The sequence below is a fragment of the Coregonus clupeaformis genome, chromosome 26, assembly GCF_020615455.1.
Source record: "Coregonus clupeaformis isolate EN_2021a chromosome 26, ASM2061545v1, whole genome shotgun sequence".
In the NCBI taxonomy this organism is placed as follows: domain Eukaryota; kingdom Metazoa; phylum Chordata; class Actinopteri; order Salmoniformes; family Salmonidae; genus Coregonus; species Coregonus clupeaformis.
The window spans coordinates 31,296,305-31,315,775 of NC_059217.1; the positions used below are offsets into that span (position 1 = coordinate 31,296,305).

The 19,471-nt window shown below is 44.8% G+C and overlaps 1 protein-coding gene across 2 annotated transcripts; it reads right to left on the reverse strand.

Moving 5' to 3' along the window:
- Positions 1–217: 217 nt before the first annotated feature.
- gtf2h1 (general transcription factor IIH, polypeptide 1) lies at positions 218–18,894 on the reverse strand. Of its 2 annotated transcripts, XM_041849822.2 has the most exons (15): positions 18,738–18,894; positions 16,415–16,570; positions 15,973–16,165; positions 15,355–15,517; positions 14,965–15,058; positions 13,941–14,090; positions 13,707–13,786; positions 11,489–11,625; positions 11,306–11,393; positions 9,692–9,780; positions 7,775–7,892; positions 6,161–6,251; positions 5,507–5,622; positions 1,510–1,602; positions 218–1,100 (listed from the first exon to the last, which is right to left on the reverse strand). In XM_041849822.2, the coding sequence occupies exons 2-15, from the start codon at positions 16,566–16,568 to the stop codon at positions 1,014–1,016; spliced, it is 1,653 nt and encodes a 550-aa protein (XP_041705756.2). In that variant the 5' UTR covers positions 16,569–16,570; positions 18,738–18,894; the 3' UTR covers positions 218–1,013. The 2 variants fall into 2 exon arrangements, with proteins under 2 accessions (XP_041705756.2, XP_041705757.1); XM_041849823.1 differs by lacking the exon at positions 5,507–5,622 and having other exon boundaries at positions 1,011–1,100.
- Between the last annotated feature and the right edge of the window lie 577 nt (positions 18,895–19,471).

A 19,471-nucleotide genomic window follows, 5' to 3' on the forward strand; every position in this document is an offset into this window, starting at 1 on the left:
AACACAGCTCTGGGGTGTAGTTTCCCCTTCCCAAATCCTAACCTTAACCACTAGTGGGGAAAAAGCAAATATGACCTCAGATCGGTGTCTAGGGGCAACTTCATCCCACACTTTCCACCCATAATAGATCATATATAAAAAAAACAGCCTCACAAACTACTGAACACACATTAAAAGAAACGAGCTAAAACCAGTCAGACAGAATAAACAAAAAAAGCATGAATATTTCACTTTAATGTTTGAGTAACATCCAGACACTTTGTCTTCAGTGCAGCTGTAAACAGAACAGACATTACATACCAGTGCAGTTTTAAAGTGTGATTGGGGCAGAGTCATGGTCTCCCTCCCGAATAGCACCCTATTCCCTGTACAGTGCACTACTTTCGACCAGAGCCAATCAGGCCCTAGTCAAAAGTTGTGCACTATATAGGGAATAGTATCTGTATTGAGCTCTCCATCGCCACCCTTAAATCTCTGTACTACGAGTGTGTACTGATAAAAGCATCCCACATTAGGTCTTTAGCTTCACATCACAGTCCCTTTTGCTTATAAAATGTATTATTATTTGACATTGTCTGTTCAGTTCCTGAGTTCCTTTCGACTTCCCGTCTGAAGTTTGGTCGTTCTATACAATTTAAAACGTTTGTCTATGTTCGTTCAACCCTTATAAATCGGAGAGTCATGATCCCGCGACATCTTCCCATTCATTGAGGAAAATGCAAAAACAAAAAAGAAACTAATTAAGAGTAATTTGTGATTGAGATCCAGTGAGTTAGTCTGTCTTTCTGCCGGAACTGTGGGGTTTTTAGCAGGCTAGCAGCAGCACCGCCTGGATCTTCATCCCACCACACAGACACAGTGACACCCCCTGGGACTCTCTCCTCTGTCACAGCAGCCTGGTAGGTTAGGCTAAGGGCCATCTATCTTGTACTCGTTCATTCATTCATTCATTCTTTCTTTCTTTTGTCATCCTTCCATTCTCTCTGACAAGCCATCCGTTCGTTTCTCTCCTCTCAGGTTTTCCTCATCATCCGACGTGTTTGCCAGGCGTGGAATTTATTGTAGGCCATCTGAAACATGTCCTCCAGGTGACCAGTAAGCTGTGGGAGAGATTTAAAACAAAAGGCATCTTATTCTGAGCGGAAGAAGAGATAATATGCTGGAGCTATCTCAAGGGTTACAGTCTTTAAAAATAAAATAAAAACTCTGTATGCAAGGTGCTCTTTGAAAAAGGTAGTCTATAGTATTATTTTTAACATATGCCATTTAGCAGACACTTTTATCCAAAGCGACTTACAGTCATGAACGCATACATTTTTCATATGGGTGCAGCAGATTTGGGAATCAAACCCACAACCCTGCCGTGCTCTACCAACTAATCCAGACAGGACCTCCCTATAGCACTTGGAGAAATTGTATTCTTAAAAAAAAAAGGTCTCATACTATTAGTATTAACACTATTAGATACCCGATTAGAAAAAATGATGAGTCTCTAGGCTGGGGCCTTACGTTAGTACTCAAGTATTGACGCTGGATCTTCTCCTGGAAGGGGCGGAGCTTGGTCATCTGGAATCTCTCCAGGTTGGCCCTCATCTTCACCACCTGATACACACAGGAGAAAAGACGTGCAAGAGTTACCGGCAACAGAGTTACATTTTTGTCATTTTAGCAGACGCTCTTATCCAGAGCGACTTACAGTTTAGTGAGTGCGTACATTTTCCATACTGGTCCCCCGTGGGAATCGAACCCACAACCCTGGCGTTGCAAGCGCCATGCTCTACCCACTGAGCTACATGGGGGCCCAGCGTTACCGGCTCTATTGTCATGAGTTTTTCCTGCCCTGGCCTTCACTTCCTGCTTTGAAAGGTCATAGAAAGGGAAGTAAGAATGAAATCAAATTCATAGATTGACCCATGGATGCAATGACCGACAGCAAGGGATGTGCATATTTTCCCTCCAAGATGATTCAATGCGTATCTAGACACACAGGCTCCGATACGATACAGGAACGATAAATATGACTTTTAAACAAGTCGGTGCAATTCGGTTTGATTAGAGAACGGATTGATGTGATACGATTTGACGCACTAACGTTTGTTGCATAAACACACATTTTCCATTTGTTGCATAAACACATACATTTTCCGTTTGTTGCATAAACACATTTTCCATTCTACATTACAATCTGCTGCTGATGGAGCTCATGAGCCGTCTGAGCCTCTGGGCTGGAGCCGCCTGAGCCTCTGGGCTGGAGCCGCCTGAGCCTCTGGGCTGGAGCCGCCTGAGCCTCTGGGCTGGAGCCGCCTGAGCCTCTGGGCTGGAGCCGCCTGAGCCTCTGGGCTGGAGCCGCCTGAGCCTCTGGGCTGGAGCCGCCTGAGCCTCTGGGCTGGAGCCGCCTGAGCCTCTGGGCTGGAGCCGCCTGAGCCTCTGGGCTGGAGCCGCCTGAGCCTCTGGGCTGGAGCCGCCTGAGCCTCTGGGCTGGAGCCGCCTGAGCCTCTGGGCTGGAGCCGCCTGAGCCTCTGGGCTGGAGCCGCCTGAGCCTCTGGGCTGGAGCCGCCTGAGCCTCTGGGCTGGAGCCTCTCTGGATCCTCTTTTGAGGTTTAGGCTTAGTTTCTGTATAAGCACTTTCTGACATATGGGGATGTAAAAAGGAGCTATATAAATGCATTTGATTGGCTGTGTGTGTGTGTGTGGCCTGGATCTGTCCGAGCGGACTGTGAGTGTGTAAATTATGTATGTACACCTGATCTGAGCCATAAGGGAGACTAGACATCTACCACCCCACTATCAGATTAGAGTCATAATGGAGACTGGACATCTACCCCCCTCCTGATCCGAGCCATAATGGAGACTGGACATCTACCACCCCACTACCAGATTAGAGCCATAATGGAGACTAGACATCTACCACCCCACTACCAGATTAGAGCCATAATGGAGACTAGACATCTACCACCCCACTACCAGATTAGAGCCATAATGGAGACTAGACATCTACCACCCCACTACCAGATTAGAGCCATAATGGAGACTAGACATCTACCCCCCCCACTACCAGATTAGAGCCATAATGGAGACTAGACATCTACCACCTCACTACCAGATTAGAGCCATAATGGAGACTAGACATCTACCACCCCACTACCAGATTAGAGCCATAATGGAGACTAGACATCTACCACCCCACTACCAGATTAGAGCCATAATGGAGACTAGACATCTACCACCCCACTACCAGATTAGAGCCATAATGGAGACTAGACATCTACCCCCCCACTACCAGATTAGAGTCATAATGGAGACTAGACATCTACCACCCCACTACCAGATTAGAGCCATAATGGAGACTAGACATCTAATACCCCACTACCACTACCAGATTAGAGCCATAATGGAGACTAGACATCTACCACCCCACTACCAGATTAGAGCCATAATGGAGACTAGACATCTACCCCCCCCACTACCAGATTAGAGTCATAATGGAGACTAGACATCTACCACCCCACTACCAGATTAGAGCCATAATGGAGACTAGACATCTACCACCCCACTACCAGATTAGAGCCATAATGGAGACTAGACATCTAATACCCCCACTACCAGATTAGAGCCATAATGGAGACTAGACATCTACCACCCCACTACCAGATTAGAGCCATAATGGAGACTAGACATCTACCACCCCACTACCAGATTAGAGTCATAATGGAGACTAGACATCTACCACCCCCACTACCAGATTAGAGTCATAATGGAGACTAGACATCTACCACCCCACTACCAGATTAGAGCCATAATGGAGACTAGACATCTAATACCCCACTACCAGATTAGAGCCATAATGGAGACTAGACATCTACCACACCACTACCAGATTAGAGCCATAATGGAGACTAGACCTCTAATACCCCACTACCAGATTAGAGCCATAATGGAGACTAGACATCTACCACACCACTACCAGATTAGAGCCATAATGGAGACTAGACATCTACCACCCCACTACCAGATTAGAGCCATAATGGAGACTAGACCTCTAATACCCCACTACCACAGATTAGAGCCATAATGGAGACTAGACATCTACCCCCCCACTACCAGATTAGAGCCATAATGGAGACTAGACATCTACCCCCCACTACCAGATTAGAGCCATAATGGAGACTAGACATCTACCCCCCACTACCAGATTAGAGCCATAATGGAGACTAGACATCTACTACCCCACTACCAGATTAGAGCCATAATGGAGACTAGACATCTAATACCCCACTACCAGATTAGAGCCATAATGGAGACTAGACATCTAACACCCCACTACCAGATTAGAGTCATAATGGAGACTAGACATCTAATACCCCACTACCAGATTAGAGCCATAATGGAGACTAGACATCTAATACCCCACTACCAGATTAGAGCCATAATGGAGACTAGACATCTACCACCCCACTACCAGATTAGAGCCATAATGGAGACTAGACATCTAATACCCCACTACCAGATTAGAGCCATAATGGAGACTAGACATCTACCACCCCACTACCAGATTAGAGTCATAATGGAGACTAGACATCTACCCCCCCACTACCAGATTAGAGCCATAATGGAGACTAGACATCTACCACCCCACTACCAGATTAGAGCCATAATGGAGACTAGACATCTAATACCCCACTACCAGATTAGAGCCATAATGGAGACTAGACATCTACCACCCCACTACCAGATTAGAGCCATAATGGAGACTAGACATCTACCCCCCCCACTACCAGATTAGAGCCATAATGGAGACTAGACATCTACCACCCCACTACACTATCAGATTAGAGCCATAATGGAGACTAGACATCTACCCCCCCACTACCAGATTAGAGCCATAATGGAGACTAGACATCTACCCCCCCACTACCAGATTAGAGCCATAATGGAGACTAGACATCTACCACCCCACTACCAGATTAGAGCCATAATGGAGACTAGACATCTACCACCCCACTACCAGATTAGAGCCATAATGGAGACTAGACATCTACCCCCCCACTACCAGATTAGAGTCATAATGGAGACTAGACATCTACCCCCACCAGATCAGAGACACCCCACAGGGGACGCACCAGTTGTCACAAAATACATTTTTCAAAAGTTACAAAAAAAGTAATATGAACAGAACATTTTCGTGAATCAGCAATTCCTAATGTTTGAATCGATTTTCTGACCAATGCATGCTACATTTGGATCGTTTGGGGTCCGCGGACCGAAGCACTACCATCTTAAACTTTTGAATCGGGGACCGATGCGTATCGGTGAATCATTACATCTGTACTGACAGCCCACACGATTATAGACCTAGGGTTGCAGTAGGCAGTAGATGGATGGTAAAAGGATTTGAGAGTGGTTAACATTTCTCCAGCGATATTCCTCAACTGTTTATCAAAACAGTGGTGGGGTAGCAGCTTTGTTATTGTTTGAACTGCAGATTGCCCCTTCAAGCAGTAGTCACCTTCTCTTCCAGGAAGGGTGTGTTGACAGGAAAACAGGACCAGAAGTGTCTCAGCAGCTCCCCAGCAGCCGTGTACAGATGCTTCAGCTCCCCCTGGACGTCACTGGGCACCATCTCTGTAACCAAGAAACAAGCAATAACACAACATAAGAGAACATCTGTGTTGATGACTGACTGACGGACGACCGGCGGATGTAACGATTCACCGATACGCATCAGTCCCCAATTAAAATGTTTCAGTTAAGACTGCGTCGGTCTGCGGACCCCAAACCGATCCAAATGTAGCATGCATTAGTCAGAAATCGATCCAAATGTAGCATGCATTGGTCAGAAAATCGATTCATGATGACCGGCTGACGGCTGGCGGACAACTGACGGTTGACTTACGGATGACTGACCGCTGGCTGATGTATGGCTGGCTGACGGATGGCTGACTGACGGCTGACCGACGAATGAGTGACGGCTGACCGACTGACTGATGACAGATAACTGACTGACAAATGGCCGACGCCTGACTGACTGGGTGGGTGCATTTACAAAACTAACGTCTTCCAACCTCTTCATCAGATGATGAAGCACAATCCTAATAGGCGAGCCAGATTTTAAATCTACTCATTAGGTAAATAAATGAACAAATGGCATCAGTAAACTCACGGTTAATGGCTTGCTGTGCTAACGCCTGCATGAGAATACCCCCTGGGGAGAGGGCAGCGATGGCACAACTGGCTGTACTGCTGGACATCACCTGTAATGGAGGATCACAACTGGTAAAAATACCTTTCGAACAAATAAACAGAATTCAACAAACAAACATACTTTAGTATCTTTCTCTCAACCTCTCCTCCCTAGAACCTAAATCGAGCCTCTGACGCAATAACGCAAGATTTTAGTTCTGGATTTCAGAGATTAGTGGAGAAACAGAGTGGTATCTAACCTGAGTAAGGCAGGGCTTGTAGCTGGCTAGCAGAGTGGTATCTAACCTGAGTAAGGCAGGGCTTGTAGCTGGCTAGCAGAGTGATATCTAACCTGAGTAAGGCAGGGCTTGTAGCTGGCTAGCAGAGTGATATCTAACCTGAGTAAGGCAGGGCTTGAAGCTGGCTAGCAGAGTGGTATCTAACCTGAGTAAGACAGGGCTTGTAGCTGGCTAGCAGAGTGGTATCTAACCTGAGTAAGGCAGGGCTTGTAGCTGGCTAGCAGAGTGATATCTAACCTGAGTAAGGCAGGGCTTGTAGCTGGCTAGCAGAGTGGTATCTAACCTGAGTAAGACAGGGCTTGTAGCTGGCTAGCAGAGTGGTATCTAACCTGAGTAAGGCAGGGCTTGTAGCTGGCTAGCAGAGTGATATCTAACCTGAGTAAGACAGGGCTTGTAGCTGGCTAGCAGAGTGATATCTAACCTGAGTAAGACAGGGCTTGTAGCTGGCTAGCAGAGTGGTATCTAACCTGAGTAAGGCAGGGCTTGTAGCTGGCTAGCAGAGTGGTATCTAACCTGAGTAAGACAGGGCTTGTAGCTGGCTAGCAGAGTGATATCTAACCTGAGTAAGGCAGGGCTTGTAGCTGGCTAGCAGAGTGGTATCTAACCTGAGTAAGGCAGGGCTTGTAGCTGGTTAGCAGAGTGGTATCTAACCTGAGTAAGACAGGGCTTGTAGCTGGCTAGCAGAGTGATATCTAACCCGAGTAAGGCAGGGCTTGTAGCTGGCTAGCAGAGTGGTATCTAACCTGAGTAAGACAGGGCTTGTAGCTGGCTAGCAGAGTGGTATCTAACCTGAGTAAGACAGGGCTTGTAGCTGGCTAGCAGAGTGGTATCTAACCTGAGTAAGGCAGGGCTTGTAGCTGGCTAGCAGAGTGGTATCTAACCTGAGTAAGGCAGGGCTTGTAGCTGGCTAGCGGAGTGGTTTCTAACCTGAGTAAGACAGGGCTTGTAGCTGGCTAGCGGAGTGGTTTCTAACCTGAGTAAGACAGGGCTTGTAGCTGGCTAGCAGAGTGGTATCTAACCTGAGTAAGACAGGGCTTGTAGCTGGCTAGCAGAGTGATATCTAACCTGAGTAAGACAGGGCTTGTAGCTGGCTAGCAGAGTGGTATCTAACCTGAGTAAGGCAGGGCTTGTAGCTGGCTAGCAGAGTGATATCTAACCTGAGTAAGGCAGGGCTTGTAGCTGGCTAGCAGAGTGGTATCTAACCTGAGTAAGGCAGGGCTTGTAGCTGGCTAGCAGAGTGGTATCTAACCTGAGTAAGGCAGGGCTTGTAGCTGGCTAGCGGAGTGGTATCTAACCTGAGTAAGGCAGGGCTTGTAGCTGGCTATTTCATGCTTTATACAGTTGACAGAGTTGATGATGTCTTGACTGGTGGTGTACTGTTGGGGCAGGAGAGGCACAGGACCATGAGAGTACCTGGAAGAACAGAGACGTAATTTACAGACATTACCATGAGAGTACCTGGAAGAACAGAGACGTAATTTACAGACATTACCATGAGAGTACCTGGAAGAACAGAGACGTAATTTACAGACATTACCATGAGAGTACCTGGAAGAACAGAGACGTAATTTACAGACATTACCATGAGAGTACCTGGAAGAACAGAGACGTAATTTACAGACATTACCATGAGAGTACCTGGAAGAACAGAGACGTAATTTACAGACATTACCATGAGAGTACCTGGAAGAACAGAGACGTAATTTACAGACATTACCATGAGAGTATTAGTGATGTGCAGTTGGCGAACAAGTCATTCTATTTTAACTACTCTTTTTACTGACTCCAGTCATGATTTCCTTTTTCCCCAGTGACTTGTTCATTTTAGTTGTTTGTTTGACATGCTGGCCGCAACGAATTCTACAGCGGGATTAAATACGTACTCAAGAGGCTCTGGAGACGTACCGTAACCAGCAACTGGCGCGAGGGGAAATAGATCATGTGGCAGGAGAAGAAAAATACTTGTTTAGAACTGATAAGTGATCGCATGGTGCAATGAACGCAACTAATTGATTACTGAATGTTATGATGGACGCAGCTTTGTAGAACCGAAACATACACAGCCTCTGCTCAACAAACTCAAGCACGAATCATTTGGGTGGGGGGGGGGGGCTGCAGTTCGCGAACGATATTGTGCTCATCACTCTCACAGCAGTCAAGCAATGCATTCCGCCAAGAGTTGTTCACAATCTAGTCTTGTTGCGGCCACAACTAGACCTTGTTTCAAATGTATCAATAAATAATCATCTCTCAGTCACAAATGACAGCTCCAGTAAGCCCCTTATGGTGAAGGCCATGTGAACGAGAGGCTTTTAGAATCATGACTCAAAGTTTTATCGTTCACCGGTGGGGCATCCTGCGTGCTCTCTGGGCATTAACTGACTCAAATGAACGAAATTAGTCGAACAATTCGTTTTTTGGGACTGAACGACGGGTGGTGGGGGGGGTAATCTGTAAAAAGAGCCGAACTTCCCATCACTAGAGAGTATGTGAGAGAACCAGGGTTGGGGTCAATTCAAATTGAAGGCAGTCAGTTCAGGAAGTGATTAGAATTGAAGGCAGTCAGTTCAGGAAGTGATTTTAAAAAAGAATTGCACAAATTTAGAATTAAATAGCTTCTACTTTTCAGTTTGAGAAAATCGTTGAAAATATATGTCATTTTTTAAATTATTGAATGGAAATTTAAATTAACTTCCTGAATTGACTGACTTCAATTCGACTCCAACCATGGAGAGAACACAGTCGACTATTTGGATGCATTCAGTTAAAAACGAGGGGTAGAGAAAGAACCAGGGGTAGAGAAAGAACCAGGGGGTAGAGAAAGAACCAGGGGGTAGAGAAAGAACCAGGGGGTAGAGAAAGAACCAGGGGTAGAGAAAGAACCAGGGGGTAGAGAAAGAACCAGGGGGTAGAGAAAGAACCAGGGGGTAGAGAAAGAACCAGGGGGTAGAGAAAGAACCAGGGGGAGTAGAGAAAGAACCGGGGGTAGAGAAAGAACCGGGGTAGAGAAAGAACCAGGGGGTAGAGAAAGAACCAGGGGGTAGAGAAAGAACCAGGGGGTAGAGAACGAACCAGGGGGTAGAGAACGAACCAGGGGTAGAGAAAGAACCAGGGGTAGAGAAAGAACCAGAGCATACTAGTTCCAAAGTATGATGTCCATGAACAACCACACCAGACAGAGCAGAGCACCCACTCAGTGATATACAACCCACCTGTCAGACTTCTTGAGGTTCAGAGCGACTGTCTTCCTCCCGTTCTCCTTGTGAAGGTCCTCGTACTCTACGACGTCTTGTATTTTCACCTGAAATATCCCACCACAGCTTTAACAACTTCACCTGAAATATCTCACCACAGCTTTAATAACAAAAGTGCCAACTCATCTTGGAAAGCAAGCACATTGTATGGTTCTCTGTACCATCATAAAGGGTGAGTGCCTATAGCAGAGGCATAGCAGTGAGATGAATGCTTTTACTGTGTCAATGCTCATAATGTACACTGAACAAAAATATAAAAAACGTAAAGTGTTGGTCCCATGTTTCGTGAGCTGAAATAAAAGATCCCAGAAATGTTTCATACGTACAAAAAGGCTTATTTCTCTCAAATTTTGTGCACAAATTTGTTTACATCCCTGTTTGCGAACATTTCTCCTTTGCCAAGATAATACATCCACCTGACAGGTGTGGCATATCAAGAAACTGATTAAACAGCATGGTCATTACACAGGTGCACCTTGTGCTGGGGACAATAAAAAGCCACTCTAAAATGTGCAGTTTTGTCACACAACACAATGCCACAAATGTCTCAAATGTTGAGGGAGCGTGCAATTGGCATGCTGTTTGCAGGAATGTCCGCCAGAGCTATTGCCAGAGAATTTCATGTTAATTTCTCTACCTTAAGCCGCCTCCAATGTCATTTTAGAGAATTTGGCAGTACGTCTAATCGGCCTCACAACTGCAGACCACGTGTATGGAGTCGTGTGGGTAAGCAGTTTTCTGATGTCAACATTGTGAACAGAGTGTCCCATGGTGGCGGTGGGGTTATGGTATGGGCAGGCATAAGCTACGGACAACGAACAATTCCATTTGATTGATTCCAATTTGAATGCACACAGATACCAATACGAAATCCTGAGGCCCGTTGTCGTGCCATTCATCCGCCGCCATCAACTCATGTTTCAGCATGATAATGCACGGCCCCATGTCGCAAGGATCGGTACACAATTCCTGGAAGCTGAAAATGTCCCAGTTCTTCCATGACCTGCATACTCACCAGACATGTCACCTATTGAGCATGTTTGGGATGCTCTGGATCGACGTGTACGACAGCGTGTTCCAGTTCCCGCCAATATCCAGCAACTTCGCCCAGCCATTGAAGAGGAGTGGGACAACATTCCACAATCAACAGCCTGATCAATCTATGCGAAGGAGATATGATGCACTGCATGAGGCAAATGGTGGTCACACCAGAGACTGGTTCTGATCCACGCCCCTACTTTTTAAAGGTATCTGTGACCAATTGATTCTTATCTGTATTCCCAGTCAAGTGAAATCAATAGATTGGGCCTAATGAATTTATTTCAATTGACTGATTTCCATATATTGCATTTACATTTTAGTCATTTAGCAGACGCTCTTATCCAGAGCGACTTACACAGTTAGTGAGTGCATACATTATTTTATTTATTTTTCATACCCCCCGTGTAACTCAGTAAAATCGTTGAAATTGTTGCGTTTTATATTTTTGTTCAGTATATTTATAAAGCTCAGCGCTAAGCGAGCCTTTACCTTGAATGATTTGCCTTCACAATAACAGAGATATTACCATACCTTCTTAATAGGTGGTTGGAAGAAGTCTGAGTCCCTAGAGTTTCCATCAGTACTGCTAGTCTCACAGGCCTGATCGTTAGGAGCATCCCTATGAAGACCGAACAGACAGACCACTAGGTTAGCACACGGGTCCGCAGTGAAGATCACTTTTGAGAAAGAAAGTACTTAAAATCATCAACTCACGCCTTCTTTCCGGAACCTGCTGCCAGCACCATGGTACTGTGGTGGTTGAACCGCTTGATGATGGCGGAGTTACTGTTCTCCTTCACGGTCTTGTTAGTGTTGGACGTAGACGGTGCTGTGGCATTAGACCCATAACCCTGGAGAGAGGACAGTGATGAGTGTTGGACATAGAAGGTGGAGTTAGACCCATAACCCTGGACAGAGACATACTGAATAATATAATAAGCCATTAGCAGACGCTTTTATCCAAAGCCACCTGGTCATGTGTGCATACATTTTACATACGGGTGGCCCCAGCGGGAATCAAACCCACGACCCTTGCTCTACCAACTGAGCCACAGAGGACCAACTGTATTCCCACCTTATGGTTAAGGTTAAGAATTGGGGATGGTAAGCTGGCAGGCAGCATTAGAATGTGAATGAATGCTCACAACCTCTCCAACAAAATACCACATGCGTTTTGTCCGAAGATTATAAACTTTGGTTGTGAAACAGGCAACAAAAAAAAAAAAGGAGTGAAACAGTGAGGTATTATCTGAACCAAAAGGATCTGTGTTCTGTTGCTGTTTCTCTTCTGTTGATCTGTGTTCTTGTTATGGCTTTACACCCCCTGCTATATTGTGGATAAAGAGTTACCTGTCTAACAGAACACACAGGGTGTTCTTTAATGGAAGCCTCTCCAACATAATCCAGGTAGAGTCAGGCATTCCCCAGGGCAGATGTCTAGGCCCCTTTACTAAATGACCTGCCACTGGCTCTGAGTAAAGCGTGTGTGTCTATGTATGCCGATGACTCAACACTATACATATCAGCTACCACAGCAAGTGAATTCATTGCAACAATTAACAAAGAGCTGCAGTCGGGTGGCAAGAAATAAGTTAGTCCTAAATATTTCAAAAACGAAAAAGCTTTGTATTTGAGACAAATCATTAACTAAACCTCAACTAAAGGCAGGTCCTACAGGCCCTAGTTTTGTCGCACCTGGACTACTGTCCAGTCGTGTGGTCAGCTGCCACAAAGAGGAACTTAAGAAAATTACAATTGGCCCAGAACAGGGCAACACGGCTGGTCGTTAAATGTACATGAGAGCTAACAATAATATTCATGTCAATCTCTCCTGGCTCAAAGTAGAGGAGATTGACTTCATCACCACTTGTATTTGTGAGACATATTGACATGTTGAATGCACCGTGCTGTCTGTTTAAACCACTAGCATACAGCTCAGACGCCCATGCATACCCCACAAGACATGCCACCAGAGGTCTCTTCACATTCCCCAAGTCCAGAACAGAATATGGGAGGCGCACAGTCCTACATAGAGCCATGACTACATGGAACTCTATTCCACATCAAGTAACTCATGCAAGCAGTAAAATCAGATTTTTTATTTTTTTTTAAACAGATAAAAGTACACCTTATGGAAGAGCGGGGACTGAAGAGACACACGCAGGATTGTGTGCTGTAGATCCAGTATGTTGTAGTAGAGGAGTGACCTGGTGGCTTAACGCCATACTGTATTCACTCACACTTAAAGGAAAACTACATCCCAAAACTTTATTTTGGTATTTGTTTCATTAGTCCATTGTTGACATAGTCCCCCAAATATTTTGCTTGTCAGCAATCAAGTTTTCAAGATATGTTACTTTAAAAAACAAATACAGAAATGATCCCCGGATTATACATTTAGCCAAGAAACGCAAAGGACAAAGTCTCACTTCATTTAGACTTTTGTGGTGTTTCAAGTAAATTTCCAACTTTTATGCCTGTGGCACAGCACTTCTAAAAATGAATCTTTCCTCAGGTCTTCACACAGCCCCCAGCCAGGCAGTGCTGCAGCGCGAGGTGGGATGGGCTATAGGATTTGTAGTTCTTTTGACTTTGTGGATCAATTTACCAGCTATGAAACAAAAAAACGTCAGAAACACTTTGAAAACAGCTAGTGCAGCATTTATTCTCCTATAAATGTGAAAGTGAAATGCGAGCACCAAGGAGTCCTCACCAACACCGCCAACATGGCTGGTGAAATATCTTACCCACCAATGCATTTGGCAGGTGTTACATTTTAGGCACTGCTACAGTGCATCCTAATGAACACAACCCAGGGATGTATCCATTAGCAAAAACAGTTGTAACAAAATCAAGAATTTCTATTGGGACAAATTCAGGTAGATCCTGTTTGGTTCCTAATGGTGTAAGGTACCCAATAACGTAACGTCACCTCATCTAACGACTTGTCCTCCAGTGACAGCAGGTCCACCATTGGGTTCTTCACTCCTTGGACCACCATGGACTTCAGTCCTGCAGAATATGCAAATGCACATCATTAAAAAAAACAGACACTAATCATTACAGCATCAACATGTAGGTATCACTCCCTTCAGGTGTAGAAGATGGAGGCTTTACCAATAAGATAACATTGTGAATACGGTTTTTATAAGCCCAGTGTCTGTACCCTTCTCGTCCTGCTTGGCACACTCGGAGAAGATGTCCTGAAGGCCCGTGTTGATGCGGTCTCGGTGGAAGTAGTGGGACTGGAAGAACCGCGTCCAGAACTCCTTCTCTGTCATGTTATGAGGAACGTTCTCGCCGTACTTCTGTTTCACTGGGAGGAAACGGTAAGTTTGTCAACGACAAGATAGGACACTGGTGTGATGCTAAAAACAAACAAAAAACATGGCCCTGTTTGAATACGTAAAAAAAAAAAATACATCTTATGTAATCACTGATCTGATTGGATACCTTCCCTTATCCAATAATGTACAGATCAGGAATAACCTAGTGAGGATGAAAGACTGAGTGGACAAAACATTAGGAACACCTGCATTTTCCATGACAGACTGACCAGGTGAAAGCTATTATCCCTTATTGATGTCACTTGTTAAATCCACTTCAAATCAGTGTGGATGAAGGGGAGGAGACAGGTTAAAGAAGGATTTTTAAGCCTTGAGACAATTGAGACATGGATTGTGTGTGTGTATTTGTGCCATTCAGAGGGTGAATGGGCAAGACAAAATATTTAAGTGCCTTTGAACGGGGTATGGTAGTAGGTGCCAGGCGCACCGGTTTGTGTCAAGAACTTCAACGCTGCTGGGTTTTTCCATGCTCAACAGTTTGGAGTCAACATGGGCCAGCATCCCTGTGGAACGCTTTCGACAACTTCGAATCCCATGCCCCGACGAATTGAGGCTGTTCTGAGGGCAAAATGGGGTGCAACTCAATATTAGGAAGGTGTTCCTAATGTTTTGTACACTCAGTGTATATAATTTAAATGATATATGCCACTTAGCAGACGCTTTTATCCAAAGCGACTTAGTCATGCATGCATACATTTATTGGAAAGGTATTCAAACAGGGCCCAAAGTCCCATCTAGCATGCACGGCCAATCATTACGGGTCGATCACCAAGTAGGTGAAGTGACAACGTCGTGTCAACTCTTCCCATTGGTTTCCATGACAGAGAAGGGGAGGTATCTTACCTGCAGGGTACGTCCTGAAGATTGACTCGATAATGTCAGAGGTAAGGTTGTATCTCAGGCCGTTACAGCCATCTGTCTGGGGCCGGATGTCCGCCTGAAATAACACACAGATATCACCATTTTATCCATCCTCCACCATTCACACTCCCTGTGTCCCAAAACAATCTGTTTTCTCCAGAATTGTGCAATAGTGCAGCAGTCCCTGCACATTTGAAAGCATCGGACTGGTGTCAGCATGGGCTGGACAGAAAGACAGGATAAACGGGACACGGGGACAGTTTGACCGTTTTGGGAAACATTGGTTTTGTCCCCAAATGGCACCCCATTCCTTTTATAGTGCACTGCTTTTGACCATTTTGGGGACACAGTCACTATTATTGCCGAGCTCACCAGGAAGGCTGCCGAGATGCCCACTTCCTGCTTGTTGTTGGAGAGGGAGTGGTCCACGTTGTTTACGCTCAGCCGATTGGCCCAGAACTCCTCAGCGCTGATCACCTGACACACCACCAGATCCTTGTAAAGCTGAAACAGAGCCGGATCTTCCTGTAACATTCTAGAGAGGGAGGGAAAAACAATACATCACAAACAGCCTTTGGTTGATAACATATTGTAGTCAGAAATGATCCAAGTTATAAGAGCATGTAAGCAAAAGTAAATATTAGCGCCGGATCTTCCTGTAACATTCTAGAGAGGGAGGGAAAAACAATACATCACAAACAGCCTTTGGTTGATAACATATTGTAGTCAGAAATTATCCAAGTTATAAGAGCATGTAAGCAAAAGTAAATATTAGCTGGCTATTTTTGTTGTTGTTGCAATCTAGTTAAGGCTAAGCGGTATTGCTCTGGAATCATTCCGTTATGTTGAAACGATGGAGATCTGGGGTGTATTCATTAGTCGCAAAACATCGCAAAACGTTTCGCATCGAACAGAAGTCTTTCTAATGGACAAATTCAGGTAAGTCTCTCCCTGTTTGGTTCCGTTTAGTTTCTGGTGAATACTACCCACCTGTTCTTCTCCTCCAGTTCCTTGTTGGCCCGCTTCTTGAACTTGGGCAGCAGCTGCTGGAGGAGGTCCTTGGCTGCATCGCGGTCCTTCAGGGCAGTGCTCTCGTTGGAGAAGTGGAAGTTGGTGCTCTCCCCCGTGTGGAGGACCAACTGCAGCTGAATCTTGGCCTTGCCGTCTGGGCTGATCTTCTGACCTGAACAGGGAAAAGGCCTAGGTCTTACAACTATCATCAACCAATCATAGCAATGAACCTCTATTACCCTTTTCACAGCACCGTGCTTGAAAATGTTCACATTGTCCTTTCCAGCATGGCTTCAGAGACTATGGGGGGGGGGGTGTAGCCAGACCAGCGCAGTACAGATAGACTACCCTTTCACAACACAGAGCCAAGCCAAAGTGTTGTGTGAGCTGTTCTGCCGGTAGCCTGGTACTCAGTACTTACAGCGTATGTCAGCATACAGGTGGCTGACTGTGAAACGGTCTTTCCCCTCTGGTCCCCAGGCTATCCTCTCTGCCATCAGGTAGAGTGTCCCATCCTGCTTCCTCTGTCGGACCCTCTTCACCACCAGCAGCACTTCCTCCGACAACGCTGCCATGGCTGTGAGGGAGAGAAGAGGGGTAGAATATGCTTATTATTGGTAAGGTAGAGAGCTACATATACTGAATAAAAATATGAACGCAACATGCAAAGTGTTGGTCCCATGTTTCGTGGGCTGAAATAAAAGATCCCCGAAATTTTTCATACGCACAAAAATCGTATTTCTCTAAAATGTTGTGCACAAATTTGTTTACATGTCTGTTAGTGAGCATTACTCCTTTGGCAAGATAATCCATCCACCTAACAGGTGTGGAATATCAAGAAGCTGATTAAACAGCCTCATCATTACACAGGTGCACCTTGTGCTGGGGACAATAAAAGGCCACTAAAATGTGCAGTTTTGTAACACAACACAATGCCACAGATGTCTCAAGTTGAGGGAGCGTGCAATTGGCATGTTGACTTCAGGGATATCCACCAAAGCAGTTGCCAGATAATTTAATGTTAATTTCTCTACCATAAGTCATTTGAGAGAATTTGGCAGTACGTCCAACCGGCCTCAAGCGCAGACCACGTGTAACCACGCCAACCCAGGACCTCCACATCTGGCTTTTCCACCGGCGGGATGGTCTGAGACCGGCCACCCGGACGGCTGATGAAACTGTGGGTTTGCACAACCGAAGAATATCAGCACAAACTGTCTCAGGGAAGCTCATCTGCTCGTCGTCCTCACCAGGGTCTTGACCTGACTGGCTCATCTGCGTGCTCGTCGTCCTCACCAGGGTCTTGACCTGACTGGCTCATCTGCGTGCTCGTCGTCCTCACCGGGGTCTTGACCTGACTGGCTCATCTGCGTGCTCGTCGTCCTCACCAGGGTCTTGACCTGACTGGCTCATCTGCGTGCTCGTCGTCCTCACCAGGGTCTTGACCTGACTGAGGCTCGGCGTCGTAACCGACTTCAGTGGGCAAATGCCCACCTTTGATGGACACAAGAACGCTGGAGAAGTGTTCTCTTCACGGATGAACCCCGGTTTCAACTGTACCGTCAATTTGATTGACACTTAAGCCATTGGCTCGAATCTAGGTTGTGCCTTTAGATTGAGAAAATTAACTACTAAAGGGAAAAAACGCTTATATAATTTACTTCTCAATTCCCGGCCTGGTCTGTTTGATCTGTTTTGCAAGCGTTCCCGGTTCTCGGGATGTTGCGCCGCTGGGTTTAGAAAGTATGTGCTAACACTATATGGTGTCCAGTGGGTGAAAACACGCTTTGGTGATGAAATGTCACTTCCTTATGTTACAAAATACATTTTACCAAGACAGATATTATCATTAAATTTTCTGAATCGTTCAGTGGGGTCTCTCTCTAACATATCATTAGCACTATATCCAAAAAGTCAGATTTCGTAACCTAATACATCCGTAACTCTTGCCATCGATGCAGGTTTCTCATCGTTGTAGGTTTCTCGTAAAAACTTGAGGATTTTCCATCTTGTGGTTGTCGTCTTCAAAGTTGTTTCCGCGAGTCGCAAACACCTAAATTAGCATCACACGAGCTGAATTAAATATAAAAGGCTTTGAAATAAAACGCTCAGTGCTCCGCTGACATTTCACAAATACGATTGTTTTTGAGTAATCTTCGGAAAAAGAACAAGAATTTCGAATTAATATGAAAACCGTATACTAAAATATATAAATACTACCCGTCATGTCTAAATTAATATCAATTTGACCTCCATATCGTTTTATGTCCTGCGGATTCGATTAGAAAGATGACGGGAAAGTGAGCCTGCCAGTCACCCTAATTACTGTAAATCTTGCACAGAATCCAGATTTTTGACCACTTTTTTCCTCTAGCCTCCATTGATGTAGTCACCCTAATTCTAGTCATCCTACCAGCGTAAAAACAAAACTTTTGAAAAGATTTTGATAGACATGAGGTTTTGGACCATTGGTTCTTAGCGTTATCTACACAATTATCATATTATTTGACCCATTGGTCAAAAGATGCGTGTTTGATTGGACACTCTACACTATGTTGCAAACGCACCCACACTAACAACCAGCTGTTAGTTACAAATACTTAGCATTATTGCACATTTTAACACACCAAAACCGGACAGAGGATCTCGACTGTTGAGCTTGGTAATGCTAACAGCTAGGTAGCGAGCTGGGAAAAGTCGCAGAGAAAAGTCCATGTAACGTTAGCTAAAACAATCATAATTACCTCAAACTACAACGCTGTTGCAGTTGATATATTGGTTTCGTGTTGTGCCGATGTGAAGCATACAATTTATTTAAGGGCAATTGTTATTTAAACGCGATATTTATGATAAAACTGTGCCCACTTGTACTTCGTGCTCCTCCATCGACACGGCTGCCAAGTTGTGCAACATTCAAATTCCTCCGGTGGAACAACAAGCGAAGTCAAGGTCCGGCTGAAAATACTGTCTATAGTTTCAATATATTTAGGTGAATATTGGCTACATCTTGAAATGACAGACACATTCATGAAAATATAATTGGCAAAACAAAATATAGATTTATTTTATTTCTGTCAGTGAGAGGATCTCTGGAAATGACAGGTAGGTAGCCAGTTTGTTGCATTCAATAACATCCGTATAGAAACAGCTCATAATAAAACGTTGGCGAGTGAGTGAGTGCATATCTATTGTCTACATTTTACATTTACGTCATTTAGCAGACGCTCTTATCCAGCCTAATTTTGTTTCTAATAATATACTATGGTTCTTGTGACATTTTGACATCAATGTATCGGAATAGGTAATCAATATTGCAGATTTCAGTGCGTAATCTGTGATTGCTACACCCATTTTTGGATTTTTAAATGGATGATATACCCATTGATTCTTGAAGAATATAACTGTCATAGCCCATCAAAAGCGAAATATAAACTTGTTTTATTCCATTGTTTGTGAATAACGTAATTGTAAACTAAAA